The sequence below is a fragment of the Cetorhinus maximus genome, chromosome 15 (assembly GCF_964194155.1).
Source record: "Cetorhinus maximus chromosome 15, sCetMax3.hap1.1, whole genome shotgun sequence".
Lineage (NCBI taxonomy): Eukaryota > Metazoa > Chordata > Chondrichthyes > Lamniformes > Cetorhinidae > Cetorhinus > Cetorhinus maximus.
In genome coordinates this window covers 31,199,690-31,215,998 of record NC_135893.1, presented here as the reverse complement: position 1 = coordinate 31,215,998, position 16,309 = coordinate 31,199,690, and the positions used below count along the sequence as shown (strand labels likewise).

At 40.2% G+C, this 16,309-nt stretch overlaps 1 protein-coding gene across 3 annotated transcripts in view; it reads right to left on the bottom strand.

Annotated features, from left to right (window-relative positions):
- The window catches only part of mtor (mechanistic target of rapamycin kinase), a 352,436-nt gene that overhangs the window by 137,486 nt on the left and 198,641 nt on the right, over window positions 1–16,309 (bottom strand). For all 3 annotated transcript variants that reach the window (XM_078558210.1, XM_078558212.1, XM_078558211.1), the window contains one exon: window positions 14,457–14,596. In XM_078558210.1, coding sequence (XP_078414336.1) covers window positions 14,457–14,596 — 140 coding nt within the window. The remainder of the gene's footprint in view (window positions 1–14,456; window positions 14,597–16,309) is intronic.

The window sequence follows — 16,309 nt, the reverse complement described above, 5'->3', positions numbered from 1 at the left end:
GAAACAAACAAGGCCAGAGCCCAAGTTGGTGATTATGGCCAGACTTTAGTGAACATTCTAAGTAGGTCTAAAGATTTATTAAATACCTGAAACTACGTTCTTTTCCCCCTACAAATAAGTCAGTCTTTGTAGGACAATGTGTTTGAGACAGACTCCTCTTAGGTGCTCTCCCCAAATATCTATACACTGAAGAATCAGTTGTGCACGAGTGCACAGTATCAAGCTCAATTCCCTATTTAAATCAATAATATGTGTTGTCATCGCTTATATCTCGGGAAAAGGATCTTTTCCATTCTACCATCAAACAACAGAAAGTCAAATTCTGCAGATGCATCAGAGCAGCAAAGTGTGAATAACTGACATTCTGCCAAGAAGTGACTAAACATCTCTGGTATCAATGCTAATCAGATTTACTTGTAGGCCACCTGCTAGTCTGCCTTCAACTCTCACGTACAAATTTTGCTTTGCATCAAGGCACAAAGAACACTATTTCAGCAAATAATTCCTGGAATTCTTCCCTGCATCAGGATCAGGTAGTGTAGTGGCTTAACACACTATTCTTTCATCTGTGGGACTGGGTTAAAATCCAGGTCAGAGTGATGTGGTTGAAGACTCCTTCATTTGAGGCTGTGAAGATCCTACATAAAAATGAACCTTGGGCAGTTTTAATCCAGATCCAGTGAGTGCAGGCCCAATGTTAAGCTGCCCTTGGTTCATCACAATTTTCAGTACTGTACCACTTAAAGAAGGCATAGAGAAAGGAAATTGAATTATTCAAGCTTGTTCAGGAGGAAGTGCTATTCTCAGGTTGAGATGTAAATAAAGCTTGTCAACCATGGCTCAGTGATACTCGAGCCTCTGAGCCAGAACGTTGTGGGCTCAAGTCACTCTCCAGGGACTTGGCACAAAAATCCCACTTACACCTCTGTGCAGTGCTATGGGGTTGCTGCCTTGTGAGAAATGCAGTCTTTCAGATGAGATGTTAAAGTGAGGCCCCGTCTGCTCTCTCAGGTGGATGTAAAAGATCCTCTGGCAGCATATTGCAAAAGAGGAGAATTAGCCTTAGTGTCCTCGCCAATATTTATCCTCCATCAACAACACTAACACAGATTATCTGGTCTTTATCACATTGTTGTTTGAGGGAGCTTGCTGTGTACAAATTAGCTGCCACGTTTTCTGTATTACAACGGTGGCTACACTTCAATGGTACTTCATTGGCTGTAAAGCACTTTGAGATATTGATGGTCCTGAAAAGCACGATATAAATGCAAGTCTTTGTTCTTTCAGAGACATTAGCTCTCTATCTGGCTATGCTATATCTGATATAGGAATGATGCCAATACTAGGTAACAAAGAACAGAAAGTGCCTCATTTGACAGCACAGACATTCCTCTCAAGCATCACAAAAATGTAACCTTTAAAAACAAATAATTAAAAGTATTAAAGTTAAAAAATGGCACTTACAGTTTCGTTCAAGGCTTTCCCCCCAACCCTTACGGAAGTTTATTTTAATATGGTTATGTTTGGCTTACCTTAAACCAGAATCGCCTCCATACACTACCATACAAGGTTGCTTTGTTACAGATACATAAATACATGCAATATTCATTAAGTGCATAAAGTACCTTTATTGAAATTTTCCCTCCTCGCATTTTAAATTGATTCACCCCTTAGTCTGATGAGGCCAGCAATAATCTGCTTCTGTGGCAGTGCCACAATAGTCTTATGGTCTTTTTATGACTTAGTTGTCTTTTTATGTCAAGGCCAAATTACAAAATATGACAGTTAATCTTGTCCGAAAAAATGTCAAGATGTGACTGTTAAATAATGTGGTTAAACCAACTGTGGTTGTTAAATAAAAGCAAAGTACTGTGGATGCTGGAAATCTGAAACAAAAACAAAAATTGCTGGAAAAACTCAGCAGGTCTGACAGCATCTGTGGAGAGGAAGACAGAGTTAACATTTCGAGTCCAGATGACTCTTCATCAGAAGAGTGTGGTTGTTAAATAATGTGGTTAAGCAAGCTGTGATAAGAACAAAAGTAGTTAAGCATTTGACAAACTTCAACTTGGGCCGGGATTTTCCATTCTAAGCTTAAGTCCCATGGTGGGGGCAGGAAACAGGAGTGTTTGCCTCTGTAGAGGCCAGTGGGAATTCGCATGACGCTGGCCTAATTAATTATGCAGTCAGGGGTTTCCCAATATATTGCGTGGTGGGGCAGGCTGGATAAAACGCGTGCCCCACCACCATATCCAGATGCCATATTTAAAAGGTGCCCAGACATCAACTTTTTTTGTCGCAAACCCACTGTGGAACAGCAGATGGATCAGCAATCCCAGGGAGCTCTGGCCCCCACATTCAGCAATGCTTCCCTCTAAGTGCTGCTCAATGCAGTGGGGGCCAGGAGGGTCATCCTGTACCCAGAGAATGGAAAGAGGAAGCCGAGCCATGTGACCAACCCTGCACGGGAGGAAGTCGCCAGGGTGGTCAGTGCCCATGGTCACCACCGGAGGACTGCCCTGCAGTGCCGGAAATGGATGAATAACCTCGTCTGTGCTGCTAAGGTAAGTGAACCTGCAACTGCTCACACTCACCTCACTGAATGGTAGAGGGAACATGGATCTCAGTGGTAAGGGCACCATCAGTGCGGCCCATGCATAAAAGAGCTACTCAACATGATGAGGTGCTGCCTCATAGTCCCACTGCAGTCCACCGAGTCTAAGGTGGAGAGGCCACTGTGGATCCCTGACCCTTCCACACAGAAAGCCCAGATGCTGTCTGGGTGGGTTAGGCGTTGAAGGCACCAGCAAGCACCACCGATGACATGACTCTATGAGCCTTATCCTTATATCTGCATGGGCTCCCCAGTTTGGAGTGTGCTGCCTAAGAATCCTTGTCGACAACCTGCAGTGCATCAATCACATGGCACACAGTCCATTAGGTTATTTCTAAGCGTGGGAGCATGACCCAACTGCCCTCAAGCCCATCGTCTCTCTTTGTGCAGGGGAGAGCGAGAGCGAAAGAGAGACACACGAGAGAGAGAGAGACACACGAGATAGAGAGAGCGCGAGAATGAATACTGGTGAGGAACCTTACTGAACTCGAGGAGCAGGCAACCAAGCTGGCAGGGGAAGAACCAGGCCGAACCTGTGCAAATGGAGAGGTCGGCAGGCAGCCTCCATCCAGTGAGGATCCATGCATAATGTAGTCACATAGAAACGTTTGGGTCATGCGTTCTTCCATGTTGGAGGCAGCTCATGCAATCACTTGCTCCCTCCTCTCTCACTTACAGGTGCCAGCAGGAACGGGGGTAGGCCAGAAGAAGAAGTCCTGTCGAGTAGTACCTCCAGCCCACAGAGGACCAAGGACATTCAGGAGGAGGAATAAAGTGCACCTATCGAGCCATCACAACAGTCACCTGCAACCTCCTCCAGCCCAGAGACACACACCTCAGTGGGTACAAGATCTAGTTCAAGCAGGGTCTCACATCTAATGGTCATCGCATGGACACATGCCAGGAGCAAGAGGAGGCAGGGTCAGCCTGAGGACTGCTGGGGAAAAGGCATCTGTGAATTCAAGATCGAATGATGAGTCCTGCCAGAGATGCTGGAGAGTTGGAGGAACATCAGACAGAGGTGGCGGAGGCCCTCAACAGAGTGGCATGTGGGGCAGAGGAGTCCGTCCGTCTGCTCTCTTATGAAGTGGTTTCAACCTGTGCATGCATGGAGGTTTCCATGGGGAGGATGGCAAACATCATGGAGAATCTCTTCCAGCAGAACACCCAGTTTCTGTCATATTCCCGAGGTGCCGACTCCTGTGACATACACATCCAGCTAACCCCATGAATCCAGTTTTACTTCCATGTCTGCTCCAACAATCCTAAGCGTCTCTTCACTCTTCATCGCAGGACCCTCACACTCCCACCCTACCAGCTCCCACTGCTCCCTTTAACCCTCACCAACCCTTCCTATCAACGATTCCCTCAGTATGCCCCCCAGGACTCATCAGTTGATACCACGGATCCCTCCCTCTGAATCCCTTTCCCCTCCTCCAACCCCCATGTCCTTCACACCTGCGCATCCCCACCCCCCACCCCTTCTGCACACCACCCTCCCACTCCATACCTCTGCACCCATTCCCAACCCCTGCAGCATCTCTCTTTCCCCTACCAGCCACAACGTCCCTCATGCCGCTTGTGGAAAATGTTTTGCCTCCGCCCCATGCCCGTACATTCCAACTAAGGGCAAAAACTAATATGTAACTACCTTACTTTGAGAGTCAGCATCCACTGAAGTCTGTGTTAATGGAACTGCTTGTTATCACTATTATACCCAAGAACTTAAGCCCAGTCTCAGATTATACAAGTAGGAATCTCATATTTTCATAATGACTTTTTTGTGCAAGAGGCACAGACATAAATGAATTCCTTCAGTTTAGCTCCATGGCTAGGGAAAAATGTAGATAAGAAAGTTCCAAACTATACTCATTATTAAAAAAAGTACTAATTGTACTACAATGTACTTTAACATTAATTTTATATAAAGCCTCATATCACTTTGATGTTCACACATGTGGAAAATTAACACAAGTGAAGCACACAATATAAAATTGAATAATCATGTGAAAAGCGTTTTAGGATTTTATATCAATAAAATTATGCTTTTTAAATAATTGTGCATCAACAGCTGATTTTCTGTAACTTAGTTACATCACTGTGTTTGATCAAATGTCTTTTGTAGTTAGCAATTAGTCAAAAAGCCAAGCACAAATGTTTGAACTAAATTGGTAGATACTGGCACAACAGAGAAATACTGAATGTGTATAAATGCAGGAGATTAAGAGATGCAAGAGACAGAAACAGCTTCAGTCATTATAAAAACGTTTACTGTCTCCCTATTTTAGAGTTGTTATATAGAAATTACAACTTGACAGAGAGCAAACATCTGTTTGATACCAAATAGTTTCTTTAAAACTATTGAGAAAACGGAGTGAAGAGCCAAAGTGCATAATACCATCAAGTTTAAAAAGTAGAAGGAAATGGTTAAATCAGAAAGCAGAGATTAGGTGACACCAAGGTTAATTTAAAAAAGTTATAGATTACAGGAGGAAGGAAAGACTGTGGGGAAGCAGAGAGTTGCAAAATTTTGAGCACCTGGGAAGGAATGAGTTGGAATAAGTGACAGTGCTTCAACTCGTGATTTCAAGCCAGCAAGGACGCATGGGTGAAAAATAGCATGGGTACAACAGCTAGAGCAGCATTCTTACAACTTGAAAAAAAGGGGATCAAAAGAATTGTAACCAAGCAGTGTTAATAAATTAGAGAAAACAGTAGTGATATTTAAAAATGCAAATATACAAAAACGTTCAGGCATTAGTTAGAAGTCCTCTTCTTGGTATATATGGAGATGTACATGAATTGGAAGCAGTCTAGTAAACCTTCTTTGAACTAATACCTGGAATGGGCTTATGAGGAAAGGTTGGACAGGTTAGGCTTGTACCCGCTGGAGTTTAAAGGAGTAAGAGGTGACTTGATTGAAACATATAAGATCCTGAGGAGTCTTGACAGGGTGGATGTGGAAAGGATGTTCCTCTTGTGGGAGAGCCTAGAACTAGGGGTCACTATATAAAAATAAGGGGTTGCCCATTAAAGACAGAGATGAGGAGAAATTCTCTCTCTCAGAGGGCTGGGTCTCTTTGGAGCTCTCTTCCTCAAAAGGCGGTGGAAGCAGAGTCCGTGAATATTTTTAAGGCAGAGCTAGATGGATTCTTGATAAGCAAGGGAGTGAAAAGTTATTGAAGGTAGGCAGGAATATGAAATTGAGTTTACAATCAGATCAGCAATGATCTTATTGAATGGCGGAGTAGGTTTGAGGGGCTGAATGACTTACTCCTGGCTCCTAATTCGTATGTTTGTATGACAAAGGTAAAAAAAGGTTAAGAAATTAACCGACATTTCAAAAATCAAAAATGTGCAAGATATCAAGTGCTTTAGCAATGATTCACATCAGCATTAGAGGGAAAAAAAACAACTTTTTGAAAAACCTTATAATAAACAAAGTGGTCAATTTGCATTCAAACTACATAAATAACTTTACAGCCCATATAATGCCAGGCCCTTCAAATGTAATACCGTACAGGATTCTGCTACATTGAATAAATTCAAAGTTTATATGAATCAAAATAACCTAATTTGGGCCTAATTGACCTTGTAACCCTCACCCTGCTGAAAAAACACTTGGCACAGTTATGACTTGTGCTTCAAGAGTTAATAACTGCTTCTTGGATCTCAGCCAGTCCAAATAAGACCTTTTCAAACTCAAGTCATTGAAGTTCCAAAAGGGTCAGCCCCATAAAATTTAGTATCAAGGAAACCTACAATTTCAGGGAATTTTGATCAATGACACTATTATGCAACCTTTCAAAAGAGCCTAATGCAAAAAATATGAGCTCTGTAAGCGATTGTGTAAATAGACAAGACACTTGGGTTATACAAAAGAGTCAGTCTATCACAGCTCTGTGAAATCACCCATGTTTTCAGTTTGGATTATTGACATGTCACCGCATATTTGGCCCCTTCTGCATTTCTACCTCAACAGCTCTACAAACTAGCAATAAATGAATATCAGATGTATTACAAAGTTCAGCCTTCTGAAAACGTCAGAACAAGGATTACTCCACTTAAACTCACGCCCCCATGATCATAAGCTTAGATCTGCGGAGAAGGCAGATATTACTGTGACTGGTTGGATAATGAGCATTACTGTGCCTGAAGGAAAGCTAACATAGGTCCACCTTACGATTCCCAAATAACGTTGTGTTAAAGCACCACATAAAATACCTGATCCCAGGTTGCCAATAGCAAGCAGCTTAAAAATTACAGGAACAGAAGTGGGCTATTTAACCCTTTGAGCCCATTCTGCCATTGAGTCAGTGTAATCTCTGTCTTAACTCCATTTAGTTGTCTTGGTTCCATAACCTTTATCAGATTTGCTTGACAAAACTCTGTTAATCTCAGTTTTGAAATTTTCAATTGGCCTAACCTCAACATCTTTTTGGGGAGGGAGTTCCAGATTTCCACTAGTGTGTGTGAAGAAATGGTGCTTTCTGACATCATCTCTGAATGCTTCTAATTTTAAGATTATTGTTCTGGACTCTCCCGCTGGAAGAAATAATTTCCATTTAGTCTCTCAAAATCTTTAATCATCTTAAACACCCCAATTAGATTACCCCTTAATCTTCTATGATTCAAGAGAACACAAGCCTAATCTATGCAACCTCTCTTCAAAATTTAACTTTTTTAGCCCTGTATCATCCTGGTGAATCTACACCAAGGGTCTTTCCAAAGTTAACATATCTTTCCTGAGATGTGGTGCCCAGAACTGAATGCAACACTCTAGATGGGGTCGAACCAGAGCTCTAGATAGCTAAAACATAACTTCCATCCACCTTGTGATAAGGTCAATACTTCATTTGCCTTTTTAATTATTTTTTGAACCTATCCACCAGCTTTTAGTGGTTTCTGTTTCCTAAATTTCTCTGCGCATCCACAACTTCCAACTTCCCAATAGGGTAATAAGTTGTTATGATGTACTTAAGACACCCAAAAGGCTTTGGGCAAAGTGCCAAAGAACAGGTTTTTCAGTGAAGTTAAAAACCATGGAATAAAAGGGACAGTGGCAGCATGGAAGCAAGCAAAAATGAACGAACAACAGAATGAATGACAGACAGGTTAAGAAAGTGATTATTAAGGCATTAAGGCTCCTTGTCTTTAGAAATAGGGGAACAGTAAAACCACAACAAGGAGTTTATGGTGAAATCTTTATAAAACACTACTTCAGCCTCAACAACAGCACACTCAGGAAGAACTTGAAAGCAGACAAGATTCACAAGAATGGTTTCAGGAATGAGGAACTTCAGTAAAGTAGATAGACTGGTGAAACTGGGACTGTTTTCCTTAGAAAAGAGGGTTAAGAGGAGATTTGACAGAAGCTTTTAAAATCATGAGGAGTCTGGGCGGAGTACTTGAGAAACTGCTCCCATTGGCTCAATGGTCAAGAGCCAGAGGACATCTAGTTGAGATGAATGCGAAAAGAACCAAGGCGACATGAGGAAAAAAATTGTTCTTCAAACACAGAGCGTAGTGAGGAAATATATCACTGCCTCAGAATATGGTGGAGGCAGATTCAACCGCAAGTTTCAAAAGGGAATTGGATACTTATTTGAACAGAAACAATTTTCAGGGCTACAGAGAAAAGGCAGGGGAGTGAAACTAGTTGAATTGCTCTTGCAGGCTGCCGGCATGGACACAACAGGCTGAATGGCTTCTTTCTGTGCTGTGACCATTTTATGATAACAATATCTCCAAAAGATATTAACTAGTGGTCATTTATCTCATTGCTTGTACAATCTTACTATGTGTAAAATGGCTGGCCATTTCCCTATCCAAGGCCACCAAGTACACCAGTTTACTTTAAAGTAATACATAGTAATTGTCAATGCAATACAAAACCTGGCATAAAAAGCAAAGAGGGAACAAAATAAATATAGCTGTATACAAAAAGGGCAATATCAAAGTGTTCTTGACTATATTAGGAGCAAGATAAAGGTGCAGAGGGATGATAGACTTATCAAAATTGGTGCTGCCTTTGGGGCTGGTGGAATTACTAAAATTACTCCGAGGCTAATTTTACCAATGAAAGAGTAGGGATGTCCAAGTTGAAAGAACATAAGGTGAAAAAGCAGGCTACAACCCTCTTGTATCACAAGGGAAGTAATAGTAGAAAGATTTAAGAGGCTCATAGATTCTGGGGCTTTTTGTTTTATACCTGCAATTCTAATCAAGGATAGTGGATTTAGCGGAGGAAATTGAATTGGATAACATTCCAATGAATTGCAAAATGGTAAACATGAACCCAAGATTTTTTTTTAAAAAAGGGCAGGGAATGGATTCTCAAACTGCAGGCCCCAATAAATTTTTTTTAAGAGATTGCTCAGAAAGTATTCAAGGCTACAATGAGGGATCATCTGGAAGACGATTGTCCATTTGGAGAGCCAATATGGATTCAGAAATTGAAGATCGTGTTTGACCAATTCGCTATGTCCATCTCAGCAAATTATTAATCTGGCAGTTAAGGATTGAGGCAGTGGATGTTGCTTAATTGAACATCAGTAAGGCATTTGATAGAGCCTGATATAACAGACTGATTCACAAAGCATATGTCCATGGGACAGATGGCAAAGTAGAAACTGATTTGATGCTTTAATTATTGAAGATACAGCAAAAAGGTGGTTTTGTATCGGAACATCTCAAGAGTGGAAACCCACTGCCCAGCAAGTCTCTCAGGATCAGTGCTTGGAATGCTGTTATTTATCATTTTTACAAATGACTTAGAGCAAAATATTATCCAATTTGTTAAAAGTTTTTTGATGACACTAAATTATGTGCATTGACCAACAATGCTAATTAATGTGTCATACTCCAAATGGATCTGAACAGACTAGGCCAGCGGGCAGAAAAATAGCAGATAGAATTCAACATGTGTAAACATTAAACCATGGAATTAGATTAAAGCAAGAATTCATATTCTAAATTATATGATAAAACACTTGAGGCTCTCTAAAAAGAGATAGTTTGCACATTTTATCTACATTAAGTACAGAATGCAACAATAAAGATTTTGCTTAAATATTGTAATAAAACCATAGCATGGTAATGTTAAGAAAACTTTGCATCACTGTTATTGGATTTATTTTGCATGCACACTCGCACAATTAAACTAAATCAAGATGTAATATAGACTAAAGGTCATCTCTGAAGAGCCCGTGTTTGTTGACCAGTAAACATGGTAACCATTTATATTTTTTGCCGATGTCTAAATACAGTATTAAACAGCTGCAAAAGACACATCTTCGGCATCTGTTTTGTTGCTAGACAATATGAACAGGCAGGCAGAATACAGCTCTAATCATTAGCAACAACATCCTGCTAAACCAGACTTTTGGAACTGATATTGTGTACTGTAGCTGCAGACTTAGACCAGTAGAGGATAAAATGCTAGATTTCATACTTTAACCTCTGATCTACCAGTATGGTAGTTCTACAGTGTTTGTGGACTTTTGTATGTTCAGCTGAGAGAAACACAAATGCTAACTTTGTTTCAGTCACTAATTAAAAGTAAATTCTCTCCTCTTGGATTTTGTTTTTCAGAACGGCATTATTTTTGGAAGTTCGAACTGAATGACCCTGTGGGTAGAACTGAAATTCATTCCAAATTCTCAAGTGGTTACCAGGAAAGGGAAAAGGCAGCACAGAAATGGTAGTTCCCACAGAAATCTCTTTCACCCATCACCCCTGTGTTTGCTGACCTACATTGGCTCATGAGTAAGCAATGGCCTATTTTAAAATTCTCATCCTTGTTTTCAAATGCCTCCACAGCCTCACACCTCCGTATCTCAGTCTCTCCTCTAGTCTTACAACCCTCTGAGATATCTGCATTCCACCAATTCTGGACTCTTAAGTATGCCTGATTTTAATCCCTCCGTCATTGACGGCCACATCTTCAACTGCTCTGGCCTTAAGATCTGAAATTCTCTCCCTAAACCTCTTCATCTCTCTATTACTTTTTCTCTTTTAAGACGCTCCTTAAAACCTACCTCTTTGGCCAGCCTTTGGTTTTTTGCCCTGGTATCTCTATGTGATTCGGTGTTAAATTTTGTTTGATAACACTCCTGGAGTGCCTTGGAACGTTTTACTATATTAACGATGCTATATAAATACAAGTTGCTGTGGTTACTTGATATAAATGTTGGTAAGTTAAAACTCATAAATTTCCTAATGGTCAGTGATGCTACAAGAGTCTTAGTTGAGAGAGGCAATTTATTACATGTATGGAAACAGATGGAGGTTCCATATAATAGCAATTTCCCATAAAGTCTCAGACCCAGAAGCAACAGAATGACAATTAAACCCAAAGTGCTTTCACACCCATTTTTGTAGCATTACCCAATATGGTTTGCACTCATGCACATTAAGCACATTTTGATTGCGTGCTGATTTCTCTCTCAATTAATGAGACCTACTTTACATATATAAAAATTGAAAACATCCACCCGCCTACTAATTCTTCTCTGCACCGTCTCTGGCTGAAAGATCAGCAGGTAACCCAGTTCCAAGCTTCTGCCTATGTTGTTCCATAACTGGCTGCTAGGGTCTTCACGAAAGCGAGCTACAGCAGCTCCATCTGTCCGGGTAAAATATTTTCCCTCACAATAGTGCATCGAAGAAAGGAACTCATTGTGAGGGCAATCTCAGTGCATGGTAGCATCTCACAGGAGACTGGAAATATAAACATGGCACCATTGTGCTGCCCCAGAGGAATTTTTTCAACATTAATACAACATAAATAGCTAACGTATTTCTTCATGCTGCTAATTGTTTGTCTTCTCCCTTCATAGTCCCACTCCCCACTGCCCTGCCATAACAAAAATCAGAAGGCACATCTGCCTGCTTTTCCATTTTAGAGCTCCTGTCAATAATATCCTTCATTTGGAAGGGTAGATGAATACATAGACGACTCCACAGTTCTCGAAATAGACATTGCTCTCCATTCAGGTACCTGAGTACTGTAAACATAGTCAATCTTGTGCTGAATTAAATAGCAGAGTATTTAATCTCAATGCTGGCTGGTGCCTTTCCTCTTACACATATTGAATTTCAGTATGTGTTAGTATCTTAACAGTCACATTGTCTGGCCAAACTAAATATTAAGTGTCATATTTCAGAACATTTTTGACAGTTTTTTCCACAAAGAATTTGGAAAAAAAAGTTACTTTAAACATAGCTAAGAGGTTCGTGGGCTATCCTTGATATTGTTGCCTCATAGACAATAAATAATAAGCAATTTTATGGCTTGCCTCTGTAACTAATGAACACCTCATCCCCATTATATTGAAAGGCTTTGATTGTTCATAATCTGAAAAACACTCAGCAATATAGATGAATGTCAGGCAATTGAACAATAGTCCAGCTTTCATGACAGGTGCGGTAAAGAGGGCCAAGGAAAGATCAACTTAAAAAAAAAATCAGGATACTGACTTGCTGGTTTAAGTGAAGTAAGATGATCCATGGTGTAATTGCAACATTGCATTTTCTTGCAAAAATAGAATGTCACAATAGTGAATATGGTTACAACATTGCTTTGGGCTCTCAACTTACTGTGGAATAAAGTAGCTTAATGATTTGAGCCAAATCTCAACACACCGAGCATTAACTCAGTCCGCCTTTGGAAAGATTGAAGATATACTAGTGCAATATTGCCAGTCAAATGAAGACTCCATTGTTATGCCTTAAGGTCCTGCTACCATTGTAAGTAGATAAAATCAAAAAACTGCGGTTGCTGGAAATCCAAAACAAAAACAGAAACAGAAATACCTGGAAAAACTCAGCAGGTCTGACAGCATCGGCGGAGAAGAGTGCCCTCATGACCCTTCAACGGTTCTGTTGAAGGATCATGAGGACTCGAAACGTCAACTGTACTCTTCTCCGCCGATGCTGCCAGACCTGCTGAGTTTTTCCAGGTATTTCTGTCACCATTGTAAGTAGATACTGAACAGTCTGAATCAACTCCTATAAAAGTAAACCACTCAGGCTGTTTGTAAAAGTGAGTGATATCACTGAATCCAAGAAAGAATCTATGGCAGACCCAAATTTGTAAAGGCTGTTAGTGCCCTTTTAGGGAAATACAGAAGTGAACAACCAAGATGATCAAGGGTATAGAATCATAGAAATTTAACACACAGAGGGAAGCAATTTGGTCCATCATCTCTATGCTGGACTGAAGATCCAGAGTAGTCCAGCACTTGTTCCCTCGCCTTGTAGGTTACAGTGCTTAGCAAAGTACTTTTAAAAAGTGATGAGGTTATCTGCCTCTACCATCCATTCAGGCAGGGAATTTCAAACCTCCATCACCCTATGGGTGAAAACATTTTTCTTCAACAACTCCCCCAATTTTTCTATCAATCATTTTAAATCTATGCCCCTTGCTTTGTAACCCCTCTGCTAACTGAATTAAGTTCTTCCTATCCACTCTATCCAGGCTGCTCATAATTTTATACACCTCAATTAAATCATCCCTCAGTCTCCTCTGATCCAAAGAAAACAACCCCAGCAATCTAATCTTTCCTCACAACTAAAATTTTTCATTCCTGGCATCATCTTCTGAATCTCCCTGTACTGTTTCCAATGAGATCTCATCTTTCCTGTGATGCGGTGACCAGAAGCATATGTAGACTCTAGCTGTGGCTTAACTAGTGTTCCGGCATGACTTCCCTGCTCTTATATTCTATGATCAGCTAATAAAACAAAATATTTCATATGACTTCTTAATTACCTTACCTATCTGTCCTGCTAACTTCAGGGATCTGTGGACCTGCACTTCAAATTCCCCCTCATTCTCTACACATCCCTGTATACTATAATTTATTGTGCACTCCCTTGCTTTGTTTGCAGTCCTGAAATACATTGCCCTTACACTTCTCTGGATTGAATTTCATTTGCCACTTTTTTGCCCACTTGATCAGTCTTTGATACTTTCCTGCAAACTACATCCCCCTTCCCCATTATCAACCACATGGTCAATTTTGTATCATCTACAAATCTCTTAGTCATGTTCCCTCCATTTAAGTCTTCTAAATCATTGATGTGTACTATGAAAAGCAAGGGCTCAGTACTGAGCCTGTGGAGCCACATTGAAAATAGTCTTCTAGTCACAAAATGACCATTACCCTTTGCTTCCTGCCACTGAGCCAATTTTGGATCCAATTTGCCACTTTCCCCTGGATCTCGTAGGCTTTTACTTTTCTGACCAGTCTGACATGTGGGGCTTTGTCAAAAGACTTGCTCAAATCCATGTATGCTACACCATTCCCATTGACTCTCCTTGTTACTCTCCCCGCAAAACTCAACCAAGCTAGTCAAACAAAGTGATTGTATCAGGGCCTTTTATTTATGAATTGCCTTTATCCTTTTTATTTCAAATAAGTTAATTGGATGTTAAAATAATGGTGAAAACTCTAGGTTCAGAAATCTGAAGTTATGAGCAAAGTTTGCAAGTTGGGCTTATTCTCTTTTGGAAAATGGAAACGTCAGTAATATTTTCAAAATTATAATATTAATTGACAAATTAACGTGGAAATAAGTTTCTGTGTGGGGAAGAAGTTCAAATGCAAGGTAGGAGAAGTTGAAAATTATTAAATTAGGAATAACAAGGGAAGTCAGGTGGAACTACAAGTTAACAAGAAAAGACACTTAAGCAGGCAGTACATTCAGGTTCAAAAGATAGTAGATTGTGTGGCATAATTAGAAAACAGAAAGCTGGGGTTGGCATTAATCAAAAAAGGACCAAAGCTTTGGATCCATTTAGCTCCTTGTTCTTAAGAATTCTTAAATCGAAACTCACCATTCGCCAAGTGCCTCCAAACAGCGCATTCGTCCAAGGACGAGCTCTGGATCATCCTTGTTCATGTCCATCTTCTTGTCATATGCAACCAAAGCATCTTCCCATTCGTGAAGCTTTTCATACCATGTAGCTTGGATCTCCTATAAAACATGTCCCAAAATTTAGAGTTTAAATAAAGTATAGCATACTGTATATTGCTGCAGATGGTTGTCCTCAAAGACATTTGCTTGTAAATATTATCCATCATGCATTGCAACTTTGGCATTCCTTGAGAAGGCGAAAACACACTTTTAAAGAGTACAAGCCTCATTCAGGATGGATTTGATTCTTGAATTTCAACGACCATAAAACTTATTCTTCGATTAAATCATGAGTTAAATTCGGATATCAGACTTGTGCATAATTCAAGGATTGCACTCTCTCAGGCACAAATTTGTTTGGCTATCAGAGTGCCAAGAAACTTTGTTGTATGCTGTTAACAGTTCACTAAAACCTCTAGACAAACAAGCAACACGTGTGTCAATTAAGCCTCTAACTCCCCACACAGACATGAAGTTTATCTAGGAGTTACAAATGGTAATAAACAACTTTAACTAGGGTGCTTGCAAATATATTTTAGGAGTTGAATTTTCACTTTTACAAAAATATTACTGTATTCTGCTGCAGTTTCCACAGATCATAAAGAATGAAACCATTAGGTACATGGAACTTATAGCAGTTAACATTTTATTTAAAAAGAATCACAGTTGAAAGTCTAAACATCAGCCAGTGGTCCTGGTATTCAGTTAACCTTGATTGCCCATCACATATCAATCATGTTCTGTTTACAGGATGTCTAAAACAAGCCTCTCTCTTTCCAGCACAAGAGGATGAAAGAAAACTGCGTCAGAATTCCCATTTCATAAACTGCAATCTCTAAAAACATTTGAATGTTTTTAAACATCTTCCTGATTGTTTATACAAAAATAGTTTATCTGAAGTGCCTCCAACTGAGAGTATATGGGCTGTACATATTGTCTTTCCCAGCACAGGAGTCATGAACTGACTCTGTTCTATTGAAGAGTCATGCGGACTCGAAATGTTAACTGTGCTCCTCTCCACAGATGCTGCCAGACCTGCTGAGTTTTTTCAGGTATTTTTGTTCTCGTCATGAGCTGTTCGCAGCTATTCTGCAATGATGTCATGTGTTATCAAACCCAACGAAGTAATGCATGTTCAAAGACTTGGCGAGGTGTCAGCTGTGGCTCAGTTCATAGCACCCTCGCCTTTGAATCAGAGGGTTGTGGGTTCATGTCCCACTCCCGGAAACCAAGAACTGTGATTGTACTCAAAAGAAGTTGCAATCTGTGACTGTTGGTAACTCGAAAGAGTTTCAAAGACTTGGCTCATTAATAAGGTCTAAAATTTCCCTTCAAATTCAAAAGAGGATATTTAATTACTCAATGCATTCTCTGGAGGCACAATAGTGACCATTTGCCAACCTAACAATGATTGTACTTCAAATGCGATTCTTTGGCTGTTAAGTGTTTTGGGATGCCTTAAACACACTATAAGGTACTATAGATGTGTTTTCTCTTAAGCCACTCATTGCATTTTGTGCAACTACATGAACTGGGGTATTCCCAGAATGAAGTGCACAGAGTTCCAGAAGCACAGCTCTTGCCAAGTAAAAGTGGGATTCCTGATCCTTGACTGAACCAAATAATTCTGATGAAGAGTCATACGGACTTGAAACGTTAACTGTATTCCTCTCCGCAGATGCTGTCAGACTTGCTGAGTTTTTCCAGCTATTGTTATTTTTGTTTAAGCTAGTTTACTTAACTGCTGCTTTTTGTAGCATGAGACCTGTGCAA